General features: G+C 40.4%; 1 protein-coding gene across 5 annotated transcripts in view; it reads left to right on the forward strand.

Annotated features, from left to right (window-relative positions):
• LOC132396489 (nipped-B-like protein) overlaps positions 1 to 15,276 on the forward strand; it is a 531,210-nt gene that overhangs the window by 118,618 nt on the left and 397,316 nt on the right. For 3 of the 5 annotated variants that reach the window (XM_059974034.1, XM_059974035.1, XM_059974038.1), the window contains exons 4-7: positions 6,136 to 6,266; positions 7,806 to 7,917; positions 13,210 to 13,364; positions 14,038 to 14,163. In XM_059974034.1, coding sequence (XP_059830017.1) covers positions 6,136 to 6,266; positions 7,806 to 7,917; positions 13,210 to 13,364; positions 14,038 to 14,163 — 524 coding nt within the window. Of the gene's footprint in view, positions 1 to 6,135; positions 6,267 to 7,805; positions 7,918 to 13,209; positions 13,365 to 14,037; positions 14,164 to 15,276 lie in introns of those variants that run through there. The other 2 variants (XM_059974036.1, XM_059974037.1) reach the window with 2 other exon arrangements.

Consider the following 15,276-nt stretch of genomic DNA (forward strand, 5'->3'; position numbering starts at 1 on the left):
TTGAAATAAGGGACATTGCCTTAAGATTTAGGGGAGAAAATTTAGGATGGAGATGAGGACAAACTGTTTTTCCCAGAGAGTGGTGAATCTGTGGAGTACTCTGCCCATGGAATCAGTTCAGGCTTCTTCACTAAATATATTTAAGTTACAGTTAGATAGATTTTTACATTGTAGGGGAATTCAAGGTTATGGGGAAAAGGTAGGTAGATGGAGCTGAGTTTACAGACAGATCAGCCATGACCTTATTGAATGGCGGGGCAGGCTCAATGGGCCGGATGGCCTACTCCTGCTCCTATTTCTTATGTTATTAACAGGGATGTTGCCGAGACTTGAGAAACTGAGTTATAGAGAAAGGTTGAATAGGTTAGGACTTTATTCCCTGGAGTGTAGAAGAATGAGGGGAGATTTGATAGAGGTGTATAAAATTATGATGGGTTTTGATAGACTGAATGCAAACAGGCTTTTTCTAGTGAGGCTAGGGGAGAAAAAAACCAGAGGTCATGGGTTAAGGGTGAAGGGGGAAAAGTTTAAAGGGAACATTGTGGGGGGGGGCTTCTCACAGAGAGTACTGGGAGTGTGGAATGAGCTGCCTGATGAAGTTGTAAATGTGGGCTCATTTTTAACATATAAGAAAAACTTGGACAGGTACGTAGATGAAAGGTGTATGGAGGGTTATGGGCCAGGTGCAGGACAGTGGGACTAGGCAGAAAAATGGTTCGGCATAGCCAAGAAGGGCCAAAGTGCCTTTTCTGTGCTGTGATGTTCTATGGTACTTACTTATTTATTATTATTCCCTGAAGGTGGAATCTCATGTGGATAGGGTGGTGAAGAAAGCTTATGGTATGCTGGCCTTTATAAATCAGAGCATTGAGTATAGGAGTTGGGATGTAATGATAAAATTGTACAAGTCATTGATAAGGCCAAATTTGGAGTATTGTGTACAGTTCTGGTCACCGAATTATAGGAAAGATGTCAACAAATAGAGAGAGTACAGAGGAGATTTACTAGAATGTTATCTGGGTTTCAGCACCTAAGTTACAGAGAAAGGTTGAACAAGTGAATAAATGTGAAGTTATCCACTTTGGAAGCAGGAACAAGAGGGCAGAGTATTGTCTGAACGGTGTCGAGTTAGGTAAGGGAGAAATGCAAAGAGACCTAGGAGTCCTAGTTCACCAGTCAATGAAGGTGAATGAGCAAGTGCAACAGGCAGTGAAGAGGGCAAATGGAATGTTGACCTTTGTTACAAGGGGAATTGAATACAAGAGCAAGGATGGTCTTTTGCATTTGTACAGGGCCCTGGTGAGACCACAACTGGAATATTGTGTACAGTTTTGGTCTCCAGGTTTAAGGAAGGACATTCTGGCAATTGAGGAAGTGCAGCATAGATTCACTAGGTTGATTCCTGGGATGGCAGGGCTGTCTTACGCAGAGAGATTGGAGAGATTGGGCTTGTACACGCTGGAATTGAGGAGATTGAGAGGGGATCTGATTGAAACGTTTAAGATAATTAAAGGATTTGATAGGATTGAGGCAGGAAATACGTTCCAGATGTTGGGAGAGTCCAGTACCAGAGGGCATGGATTGAGAATAAGAGGTCAGTTATTTAAAACTGAGTTGAGGAAGAGCTTCTTCTCCCAGAGAGTTGTGGAGGTGTGGAATGCACTGCCTCGGAAGACGGTGGAGGCCAATTCTCTGGATGCTTTCAAGAAGGAGCTAGATAGATATCTGATGGATAGGGGAATCAAGGGATATGGGGACAAGGCAGGGACTGGGTATTGATAGTGAATGATCAGCCATGATCTCAGAATGGCGGTGCAGACTCGAGGGGCCGAATGGTCTACTTCTGCACCTATTGTCTATTGTCTATAAGTTAGGTCTTTATTCTTTGGAGCGTAGAAGGTTGGGTGGGGGACTTGATAGAGGTATTTAAAATTATGAGGGGGATACATTTTGTCGTGGATAGGCTTTTTCCATTGAGAGTAGGGGAGATTCAAACAAGAGGACATGTGTTGAGAGTTAAGGGGCAAAAGTTTAGGGGTAACACGAGGGGGAACTTCTTTACTCAGAGTGGTAGCTGTGTGGAATGAACTTCCAGTAGTAGTGGTAGAGGCAGGTTTGGTATTGTCATTTAAAGTAAAATTGGATAGGTATATGGGCAGGAAAGGAATGAAGGATTATGGGCTGAGTGCAGGTCAGTGGGACTAGGTGAGAGTAAGCGTTCGGCATGGACTAGGAGGGCCGAGATGGCCCATTTCCGTGCTGTAATTGTTATATGGTTATTATTATTTATTTTTTTCTTCTATATTATGTATTGCATTGACCTACTGCTGCTATGTTAACAAATTTCACGACACAAGCCAGTGATAATAAACTTGATTCTGAAGATCTCTGCGGACCTAAGTTGGTACCAACATATTGATACAGCTACAAAGAAGGCAGGATAGGGTCTATACTTTATTAGGAATTTGAAGAGATTTGATATGTCAACAAGTACACTCAAAAACACCTATAGATGTACCATGGAGACCATTCTGACAGGCTGCATCGCTGTCTGTTATGGGGGGGGGGGGGGGGGCTACTGCACAGTACCAAAAGAAACTGCAGAGGGTTGTAAACTTAGTCGGCTCCATCTTGGGGACCAGCCTACGAAGTACCCAGGACGTGTTCAGGGAGCGGTGTCTCAGAAAGGTAGCATCCATGATAAAGGACCCCCAGCACCCAGGGCATGCCTTTTTCTCACTGTTATCATCGGGTAGGAGGTACAGAAGCCTGAAGGCACACAGATCAGTGATTCAAGAACAGCTTCTTCCCCTCTACCATCCGATTCCTAAATGGACATTGAACTTGTGAACATTACCTCACTTTTTTAATACATATTAGTTCTGTTTTTGCATGATTTTTAATCTATTCATTATATGTATACTGTAATTATTTATTATTTTTTCCTTCAGTATTGTGTATTTAATTGAACTGCTACTAAGTTAACAAATTTCACAACATATGCCGGTGATAATAAACCTAATTCTGATTCTGCAGGAGGAATCTTAGGGGAGGAGAGTGGGCCATGAGAGAGGGGAGAGGAGGATGACGACTTGGGATGTTTTTGTTACAATTGTATGAATCATTGGTTACACTGCACTTCAAAGATCAAAATAAATTTACTATTTAAGTTACATACAGTATACATCATGATATACTACCTTGAGATTAATTTTCTTGAAGGCGCTCACAGTAGGACAAAAGTCGCTCAATTATAGCATTCTGGAGGGAGTGCAGGAAATGTTGACAGGAATGTTACCTAGGCTGGGTGGGGAGATCGTGTCTTAGAAATTTGATTTTATTTTTGATAAGATGAGAAAAGTTGGGGCAGTGGTTGTTAAATAAATGAATTTTTATCAAACTTTTGACAAGGGCCCTCGTGGTAGGTTCATCCAGAAGATTCAGGTAAAAGGGATCTATGGAGATTTGGTAGCCTAGACAGAGTTGAGGTAGTAACTCTGAAGCCAAAGTCTGAATTCTCCACTCTTAAGAGTGACCCAGTGTCACTGTCACAGTCACCACTCTACTTAACCTTGTTCTGTCATTGCTTAAAATGCCCTCTAATTAGCCAGTCAGTGAGACCTGCTTTTATAAAGGTTCCCACTCTCACTCTTAAATAAGATAGGGGCAGGAGGTGTAGGGTGGGTGTAGTTACCTCTCTTTACCAAGTCAGCAGAGTTCAAAATGAGGGCATTGATTTCAGGTTGCAATGTTCTACAGCAGGCAACTAGACTCTTCAGCTGAACACATCCATGACGACCAGATTTCTTATGTGAGCTAGTCCCATGACCAATGTCCCTTTAAATCTTTCGAATCCATTACCTGTTCAAGTTTCTTTTAAATACTGTAATTGTACTTGCCTCTACCAATTCCTCTGACAGCATGCTCCACCACCCTCTTGTTCTAGATTCTCATCCCTACGCGACTTCCCTGTCCATTCATCCCTCCCCACTGATCTCCCTCCTGGCACTTTTCCTTGCAAGCGGAACAAGTGCTTCACCTCCCCTGACACCTCCACCTTCACTACCATTCAGGGCCCCAAGCAGTTCTTCCAGGTGAGGCAATTATTCAACTGTGAGTCTGTTGGGGCCTTGCTGTACTTGGTGCTTCTGGTGTGGCCTCTTGTACATCAGTGAGGCCCGACGTAGATTGGGAGACTGCTTCGCTGAGCATCTGCTCTCTGTCAGCCAGAACAAGTGGGATTTTCCAGTGGCCACCCATTTTAATTCCACTTCCCATCCCCATACCAATATGTCCATCCATAGCCTCTTCCAGATGAGATGTTGGGAGAAGGCCACACTTAGGTTGGAGGAACAACACCTAATATTCTGTTTGGGTAGCTCCAACCTGATGACATGAACTTCGATTTCTCAAATTTCCAGTAATGCTAACATCCAAGACCCCTTCACCATTTCCCGTCCCCTTATCCCTCTCTCATGTTATCTCCTTGCCCACTCATTGCCTCCTCTGGTGTCTCCTCCCCCCCCTTTCTTCCATGACATTCTGTCTCTTCCACCTATCAACTTCCTAGCTCTTTGTTTCATCCCTTCTGTTTTAAATTTCACCTATCTCCTGGTCAATACCCCTCTTAAGCTTTTCCAACTTACAAATCTACTCCTCAGCTTTTTTCTCCAGTCGTCTTGACTGTACTTTTTCCCATAGATGCTGCCTGACCTGTTAAGTTCCTTCAGCATTTTGTGTGTGTGTTGCTCCCTGTAGAGTATTTTACAACATGATCTTCCAGCTCCTGTATTCAGTGCTTTGATGATGAACATGTTCTTCATCAGATGAACCTGTGTCAGTAATCTAGGTACTTGTACCTTTAGGTCTCAATGTTATATACTCACTGCCACTTTTATTAGGTACAGGAGTGGAACCTGTTGTGGTCCTCTGCTGCTTCAAGTTCTAATGTGATGTATGTTCAGATATGCTTTTCTGTACACCACTGTTGTGGCACATGTTTATTTGAGTTACTCTTGCCTTCCTTTCGAACCAGTTTGGCCATTCTCCTCTGACCCCTCTCATTAAATAGGTGTTTTCACCCACGGAACTGCAGCTTGCTGGACGTTTCTTGTATTTAACACCATTCTCTGTAAACTCAAGACTTGTGTGTGAAAATCCCAGGGGATTCTGATGCTTGGTCTTGACCACGCTTTTATACATTGAGTTCTGCCACATGGTTGGTTGATTAAAGAGCTAGTGTACAAGTATACCTGATGAGGTGTCTACTTATCCTCTGCAATCCTGCCATTTACTGAGATGTGCCTGCTCTGGTGAATGCCTTGAAAATTTAACATTTAGTACTTGTCTGAGTTAAATTCTATCTGGCATTCTTTGGGTCACTGTGCAGTTGATGAAGATCATTTTGTAATCTGACATAAATAGGAGTATTATGTGCAGTTCTGGTCACCTCCTTACAGGAAAGAAGTAAATAAGGTAGAAGGGCTACAAGAAAAATTATAAGGAGGTTGCAGCGTCTGGAGTTGAAAGGAAGGATTGAATCGGTTAGGATTTTATTCCTTGGAACATAGACTGAGAGATTTCATAGAGGTATACAAAATTATGAGGGGTATAGATAGGGTAGATACAAGCAGGCTTTTTCCCACTGAGTTTGGCTGGGACTTCAGCCAGCACAAATGGTGCATGCGAGCTTGATTTCAATATTTAAGAGAAGTTTTTATAGGTACATGGATGATACTTGTATGGAGGCTATTCCCAGTGCAGGTTTATGGGAGTAGGTACTTTAAATAGTTTGCCATGGACTAGATGGGCTGAAGGGCTTATTTCTGTGGCTGTGACTCCATAACATTCAATACCCATGACATCAACAATTTGTGTGGCACCAGCAGATTTACTACTTCCTGAGCTCACTTAACTGCTGGACAAAGTACAAATGCAGTTAATTTTGTCTGTAGAATTTGCTCTTCTAAGGCAGGGGTTCTCAACCTGGTGGCCACAGACCCTTCAATTAATTGTAGGGGTCCATGGCATAAAAAACGTTGGGAATCCATATTCTAATATATCACTATTATTTTTAAAAATAGTAAAAGTAAAATTGAAAGCTAAATTGTTTAAAGGGATTTGTTCTTTTTATAGAGAGCTGAAGGATAACCTTGGCAGTGATGATCCAGAGGGTGATATTCCAGTTCTTCTGCAGGCTGTGCTGGCCAGAAATCCCAATGTCTTCAGGGAGAAAAGCATGCAGAACCGATATGCAGTGCCAACGGGTGAGTAGTTTATATAAAGAAAACTCTGGATATGTTGCTGATTCAAGAAAACTTTTTTATCCGTGCATAGGATTTTAATTAGGAATTATTGTGATTCCATTCAGTAATTCAATTTTTTCATCAATTATTCAGACATGCTGAATAATTAAAAACCTTTATGTAGCATTTCTTATTTCTAGATTGGTAATGAAATTTCACTGTTTGGTACACCTTGGAATGGAACTTTTAACTGTCTTTAGTCTTCAAAGAATGGGGTCAATTAGTAGTTATATCAATGAGAGGGGGTTGGGGAAAATTTAACCTTCATATTTGAAGTTAGCTGCTGGATGAGCAGTTCTCTGAGGTCTGCCCAAATTATGATACCAGATTGTTATAACAAGGGATACATGGTCATTTGAACATTGTTAAATTAATGGCAACACGAGTGAATCTGCAGATGCTGGAAATAAATAAAAACACAAAATGCTGGCATAACTCAGCAGGCCAGACAGCATCTATGGGAGAAGGTAGTGACGACATTTCGGGCCGAAACTCCTGATGATGTAGAAGTAGTAGAGGCCAGTTCAGTTGTGTCATTTAAGGTAAAATTGGATAGGTATATGGACAGGAAAGGAATGGAGGGTTATGGGCTGAGTGCGGGTAGGTGGGACTAGGTGAGATTAAGGGTTCGGCACGGACTAGGAGGGCCAAGATGGCCTGTTTCTGTGCTGTGATTGTTATATGGTTATATGGTTGTCACTACCTCCACCCATAGATGCTGTCTGGCCTGCTGAGTTCTGCCAACACCTTGTGTTTTTATTGTTAAATTAATCACTTGTTAAGACATTGCATAGTTGGAATTGGAAAATTCCTGTGGATTTAAAATTACTTAAACTTAATGTGGCACATAATTTAGTACCAGTTTTAAAAATAAATTGGATTAAATAATTGATTAACACAACCAAGCTGTAGGGAAAATCTGTGGGATCTGCTACTGTTGGATTTTTGATGATCTCCCTAGCATGTGTCAGTTGACTGAATGGGAGCAACAATCTGCAAATTCTAGTTGGGAAATTTTAGATTGTGCTATAGAATCTACTGAATTGTCAAAAACTTGTTCACTGATGTCCATTAGGGAGGGAAGCCAAATGGATCTTATCCGGTATGGCTGATGGCTATTTAATTCCAGGGCAGTAATCGCTGGCTTGACCAGCATTGCCGATGTGAACAAAAAAAGAAGTCCTGTTCAATCATCATTTCGTTTTAAGACTTGAATCATATGTTGACAGTCTCCTCTCTGAAGCTGATTATTTAAAAAAAAATCACATCAGATTAGTTCTTAATGTCCTGACAATATTTATCCTTCATTAAAGCACTTTGTTGATTTTTTGGATTGTGCAATGTACAAATTGGCTATCTAGTTTTCCTGCAAAATGCATAATTCCATTGCTATATGTAATGCACTGGGATTAAAACTGTTTTGGACATCCTGAGGTCATGAAAGGTGCTTTATAATTGAGAGTTTGTGTGGCTTCACTGTATGAACATGCTGTGTTTCAGGTATCATGCAGCAACAGATCATCCAACAGTACAAATTACCCCAGAATTCAATTCATGGAAGCCCTGCATCCTCCACATTTCAGCAGTCCACAATCTCACACAGTCCTTCCAGGTAATGTGCATCATGACACTAGAATCTCCAGGTCTTATAGTGACTTATTTAAAAAATTACATTTTAATGGTTGTGTGCAATTTTCATTCATAACATGAATAATAGAAACAGAGCAGGCTACATGGCCCTTTTGAGCCGGCTTCATCAGATCAGTCAATACAATCATAACTGAACCTCCACCTCATCCACTTTCCTGATAGGTCCCCATAACAATCCAAAAATCATCTTATCCTAGCCTTGAATACATGTGACAATTGGGCATGACTTCCATCAATTTATAACATTCAGTTCAAAAAGCTGGCCTTCACCCCCCCACTTAATCAGAAAGGCAGCAGTACACCATTCCCACCCCCATATTATCCAACCAGAGTGCCATACAGCACAGAGACAGGCCATTTGGCCCACTGTATTCTTCTCAAAATATCAAGTGCTTATCTATATTAATTGCATTGCCCATCACATTTTCTGTAGCCTTCTAGGCTTTGGCATTCAACTCTCTAAGTACTCGAGAGCTTCTGCTTACATTGTTCACACAGTGCTTCCAACTATCTTTTGGGTTAAAAAAAAATCAGATCTGCTCTAAATCTGACTCTTTATCCATAACTTTAATCCAATGTCGGTAGGAAATAATTCCTCATTGCATGGGTGTCTAAAACTAACGATTTTCCTACTGTCTGGCTATGTCTGTCATAATTTTGTATACTTCTATCAGAATTGCCAGCTTCCTTCCCTCTGAAAACACATCCATCCTATCCTGTTTTTTGAAACTGAAATGTTCCATTGAGACAACCTGGTTAATCTCCTCTGCTTTTCCTCCTGTGCAGCTACGTTCACCTACTGTGGTGACCAGAACAACTCAGCGCTCCAGCTATGACCCAAGAACTACTTTATAAAATTATTTCATACCCTCAATCTGTGTGCCCCAGCTGCCATATGTGTCCCAAATGCTGTCTTTGTCACCTTATCTGCCTATGCTGCTGCTTTGAGGAATCTATATATTATACATGAGGGTCTTTCAATTCCACAGTGTTTCCTTGTGTCCTCCCATTCATTGTGCACATCATCTCAGATGCATGACCTCGCACTTAGCAGAATTAATTTCCACCTGCCCGTCTTGTCAATAAATCGGTATAATCCTGTAGGCTACTAATGTCCTCGTTATCAACATCATCAGTATTCTTTATGATTTGCAAATTTAATGATCATATCTCTGACATACAAAACAGAATTGGTAATGTAAAGCAGTAAGGGTAGCACATTGCTTGCTACCCCAATCATGGTCCAAAAACAACCTTTTACCACAGCTTTCTATCTCCAATCAACTTTGGGGCTTTAGATCCAATTTGTCGATGTGACCTGGATTTCTTGGGCTCTAACCTGTCACTGTAGGGGTCCTTGTGGGGCCATGTCAATGTATTACTGAAATCTATGTGGACTTCATTGACAACATTGCCGTTTATTATGCATAATGCATTTTTAGTCATTGATCAGGTCCTCTTCATAGCAAAATCCCACTGACTACCTTTAATTAATCCCAGTCATTCCAATATAGATTAATAATGGGTTTTTTTCCCCCAATAACTTCCATACCATTAACATTAGTTTCACGGGATCACAGTCCTGTAATTATTTGGTTTTCTTGTACCTCCTCATGATTAAAAGTTTAACATCTACTGTCCTCCTGTCATTCAGTCCCTTTGTGTGGCTAGTTAATATTTAAAACTGTGTTGGGGCCTGGATGTCTCCTTCCTTTTTCCTTATAGCTGCCTGATGCACGTCCATGCAGAAAACCTTTTGGTATCTGCCTTCTGTGATCCCGTATATCTGAGTTCACTTTGCCCTGATGCACTTTAGTGCATGTAGGCCAGTTTTGGACCTATCCTGTGAAGAAGAAATTGCATATTCATTCACGGATGTAGAGACCAGAAGTTGTTTCATCAAAGCTCTATAAAATCTCAGCAAGACATTTTCCTCTTTTTCTATTCCAGGGCCCTGCAAAATAAGACACGGTATCATCAGGCTTTTGATATGTTCCTGAATCTTTCTGCACTTCAAAATTTGTGCACCCTATTTTCTGAGCACCAGAGTTTGCAAGGTTCTATTACCAAAATAAGTAACCTTTGATTTCCCACATTTTACATTCGGTGTCTTTTAGTATGCTTACTTAACCCTTCTGTGCCTCTTCACAGCTCACTTCCCACTTGGTTTTGTCATATCAGAAACCTAGATATGTTATGCCTTTTTATACAAGTCATTAGCATGAATCTTAGATATTTTGAGGGCCAAGTACCTATCGATGTTGGATCAGTAATAACGATGTAGTAATCTAAAAAACCTGAAGACAGTTGATCATCCTGCAGTGACTCAAAAATCTACCCTACTGATGATCTCCTCAAAAGTGTTTCTTAGACTTATCAAACACCTTTCCTCCTATCTTTGCTGTTTAACCTCTAGATGGAACTAAGGTTTCATCAACTTTCAAAGTTTTGCTACCCCACCTGAAGATTCTGGTCAAGCTTGCAGATTCTCCTGAGTTCAGTGACTGTAGATTTCTCTCTAATGACAACGGTGGGGGGGGGGGGGGGGGAGTGAACAGAAGTTTTGCTTCCTTCAGCTGCGCACAGGCCATTAAATCTTTTTGTATTTACTATGTTTACATTGTCAGAGAGTTAAGGACTTGCTTTTCTTTCTCAAACTCCCTGTAATGACTTTTATAATTAATTAGTGTAATTCCCTTGATTTTTTTTTGGGAAAGTTTATTTCTGATGAATACTTTTCACTATACAAACTTACTGCACCATTCTGTTCCCACCACCACCACCACCACTTTGGTTAACAAGAATAAAATTTAAACCCTTTTGGGAGTAGTCTCTCAACTTCTCAAGTCTTGATTGTGTGGAATGGACCCATGCAATGTTATTGGAAATGTACAAGAAAAATGCTTTCAAATTTTGTGAACTGTTTAGAGCTGTGTTTCAGGATTCTATTCCCAGTTGCGAGGCAGTATTCATACAATCATAGTCTCATATCATCACCTTTGACCTATACCAGCTTTATACATGGAACACGCATAGCCAAGCAGATAACAGATGTGCATGTTTCCTGCTTCTGTATCATGTAACAATAATACTTCTTAAAGTGTGTTGCCTCCCCTTTATAAAATTTACCATTTGGTGACATGGTTTCACTTAGTTTGCATTCTCTGCATGTAAGCCCTCCCCATCACTCACACTCCCTGCCAGTCATCACTCCCCACCAGAGTCTCGTAGACTCTGATTATCCATTCATTGCCTGCTGCTTGCTCGGACTTTATCATCTGGCTCCCATGCTTCATAAACATTAATAAAAAGATATTCATTCTCTTACTACCCATGTCTTTGAAACTCCACTGAAAGTCTTTCAAAAAATCTTGTAAACTGTGTTTAGCCACTTAAAATTGCTTAGCATCATTTAAAACCCTGATACATTTAACTTTTAATCTCATATTAGAGTAAGTGCCTACCATCCCCTTCTACTGCTCATGTTTGATTTATAGTGAGGTACTTCAATATGGACTGTCCAGGAACAACTAAATTTAATCCTTCACCCTGACTTAAATGTAAACCTTCCTGAAACTATGCTGCACTTTCTGCTGGGTGCAGAAGCCAATGGCCATTTCTTTACAAAATTTCAGTCAGACTGCAACTTGATCACAATCTAACTAGATGCAACTTGGATAAAGGCAAATTCGCTGAAAATCTGAAGTTTAAAGAAAATATATGGTTTACTGTGGTTTGTTGAATATGGTATTTTGATTTTTTAAAAATTTAATAAGATTGAAACCCCAAGTGGAAGTACTTGAGTCCAGCTAGTTTTAGAAATAACAAAACATTGAAGGTTAGTGATACCAAATGGCTCTGTAGGAAGAAAGTGAGAGCAATGCACTTGGTCTCAGTAGAAGTTCTCTCTGGGAGCACTGATCTCAGTTTGTAAACAGTTTGTCTCCCTCCTACTTACTAAAAAGAAAGAGAAAGAAACCTAACATTTCTTGTGGGGAAATGGTGTTCAATTAAGCATGGAGTGGCTGAACTCTTAGTGGTTTTTCAGTTGATCAGTGAGGCTGAGTATGGATTTGTAATGAGCCAACTTAACAAAGTTGGATATTTTTGGAGAGGTAATTGAAATATTGCTAAGGGCATTTCTGTAGGTATTGGTTATTTGGATTTCAAGAGGCAAATTTTATAAAGTCCCTTGTAAGGATATTGGTGCCTGCATTTGAAACTTCAGGAGTTGTTCTGACTTCTATGATATGTATCGGAAATCAGCCATGATAGTGTAGAATGACAGAATTGCCCCCAGAAGCTTAGTGGCCCCCTGACATTAGACTCACAGGCTGGCTTATTCCTGCTGCCCCTCATAATTACAGGTTCAAGATTTGTGGCTTTGTTTCTTCCTATCTTTTTGATTTGATGGGTATGGTAAAAGCAAATTATGTTTGTTTATTTTTATGCTGAGTTTAGTCTGCATAAAACAACTAACGCTATTTTATTTGAAAAGTTCCAGAGTGGTTAATAGTGCAGAAGTTGTGAAATTGCAGCAGCTATCTTTTGGTAGTTAATGTTTTGAAGTAAGCAGTACTCATGGACCTTATGGAAGAGAAAAAGATACATTTCCTATGTGGGCTGAGTTACTTGTACCAGTCATCGTATAGAAGTTCAGAGAATAGTTTAGCCTGAAATAGGCAGGCAAATAACCTAACAGCTAGCTCGATGTTATTGAGATTAGGATGTGGAGTAAAAGGGCACTCTTGTAGAATTGTCGAGAGTACAAGAGATGGGCTTTTAACCTATAAAATTGATGCCAGCTATTAGCAGAGTAAAGCTTTTGGCTCGGAGTCCCTCTGTTATCCATTTCTTTCTTCCTACTACCGTTACACAGAGTGAATCTGTCCTTTTATTGTTGAACATTTGCTAGTGGGGAGGGGCAGTAGTTCTCTGGTTAGCTTTTTGAAATATGTCTTGATCTTGTTTTTTTCCAACCACATTTGTTCCAAAGAAATTCAGTAGCATCTTCTCCAATTAGCTTTGTAGCTGAGATCATCTTTCTTAGTCAGTTGAGAGCAATGCATCAATACAGTGAAGAGAGGTAATGCAAATAGCAGAGGAAAGAGTTCAGCAGTGAATAGTGAACTTTGAACTAGTTACTGTTTTATGAAGACAAAACCACTTGCTATTTGATTTTGCAGCTGCTTGCTATGGATGAGCTGCATAAATGTGGGAATTTGGGTAAACAATGCTTTCTATTTGTCTACAGTCGGTTTGCACCACCTCAGTCAAGTTCTACCAACAGATACATGACTCAACAGAACAGTCCTGTGCCCAGTCCATATGCTCCTCAGAGCCCTCCTGGTTACATCCAATATCCTCAGCATCCTCCAAGCTACACACAGCATCAGCAAATTCAGCAAGGTAAGCACAGAGAGAATTTTCGTTATATTTAGTAACATGCAAGCATGTATGTGTTAATACAAATGCATTGTTTCTCCACAACTGATCAGTAGGAACTGTTTTCCCACCTTGCATCGCTGGTTAGAATCTTTGGGTTATCTGCCTGCACAAATTAAAAATTTTATGAAGGAAAATTTAATTCCTAACCAGGATTCTAGATGGGTTGGATACTACGTCATACTTAACTAACTCTTGATACTGTAGTAATGGTGCATTCATGGCGCTTTTCCAGATAGAAGGTAGTCAGTGTGTAAATGAACCTTAAGGATCTCACAATTGGACCATCTGAAGGGCTCCCATATGTCCCACACACAAAACCCATGTTTCCATAGAGTTGGTGTGTTTTCTCTTCATCTACAGATTCTCTTAGAGTTGGTTAAAAGCTTTCCCCATGACTGCTTCCTCCAACTTCTCAGCAAGACAGTTTCTTCCTAAGCAGCCTGTCTTCGCTGTGCTGTCTGAATCAACAGGAAGATACTTTAAAGAAGCCCAATTTTAACAACTCTTATTTTAGATAGACAATATTGTTCCTACCTGCATTTAAGGTGAAATTTTCTGGGCTGGGTGGGTGAGAGAAGAATGAGATAGGTCATAATTCTTGCTCAGTTCTGAATTCTTGTTTTTCCATCCTTAGAGTTGCATGGTTCCCCTCTGGTATCAGGTCCTACATATTCTGGGAGTCCTCAGAGACCTGTGCAACCCTGTCTGATAGTCCAGGCTCCGCCTTCTCCTCAGCAACAGCAGTCAACTTCCACATTAGGTAAAGAATGCACCATTTCAGTTGTCCTGCATAATTCTAGCAGGGCGTGAAATAAGTGGAGAAGTGTGGCAAATGCTTGTGCAATATCAAGAGCTGACATTAAAATACACAGCTTATTTGGGGTAGGAGAAGCAAGTGGAACACACCAATTCTATCTCCTGATGAGTTAGAATATTCTCTACAAATGTGTACTGATGCTTCATTTAAAAATGAGTACAAATTCCTGGCAGTTGACACATTCCTGTCATTGCATTAATTAGCTTGTTTACTTTGGAGTATCTTTGGTTTAATTTAATTTGCCAGTTAAAGTCACCTTGAGATCTTTTGGTTAACTAGTGTTTTAGTGAAATTTAGCTTAGTTCCATTCCCCAAGAGTTGCCCAGTGCAGAATCATGTCGTTCAGCGCCAACTTGTCCATGCCAACAAAGTTGCCTATCTAAGCTAATCTTCTTTGCCTGTAGTTTGTCCATATCCCTCTATTGCATCTGCTGTTACCACTTATTCTGGTAGTTTGTTTCATATGTCTACACCCTGTGTGTAGGAAATCCTTGCCTATCAAGGCCCCCTTTCAATTGTTCTGTTCATAAAATAAATCTGTAGACTTTACCATGCTGAAAAAATACCAATCAAACCCATCCAGGTAAAAATGCTCTGAACCTATCCAGTTTATCCTTAGGACTCGGGCCCTCTGGTCCTCACCCTTCCTACAAAAAAGTGATTAGAACCCCAGGTGCAATCTCATCAAAGGCTAGTACATCTATAACATGATGTCCCAACTCTTGTACTCGATTCTCTGATTGATGAAGGCAAATGTGCTGTCTTCACTACCTTGTCTCTCCATGTCACCATTTTTAGGGAAATATTTACTTATAGCCACAGGTGACTATGTTTAACAGCAGTAACCAGGACCCTGCCATTTATATGTCCTGCCCTGGTTTAATTTCCGAAAATGAAACACTTTGCACTTATCCAATTTTAAATTGCATCTGCCAATGCATTGCCCACTTTCCAAATTAATGAATAACCACCTTCACTGTCCATTATGCCATCAACTTTGTTGTCATCCACAAATCATCCAGATACCATCTGCATTCTCTGCCAAATTATTAATAT

Source organism: Hypanus sabinus, chromosome 7 (assembly GCF_030144855.1).
Source record: "Hypanus sabinus isolate sHypSab1 chromosome 7, sHypSab1.hap1, whole genome shotgun sequence".
NCBI lineage: Eukaryota > Metazoa > Chordata > Chondrichthyes > Myliobatiformes > Dasyatidae > Hypanus > Hypanus sabinus.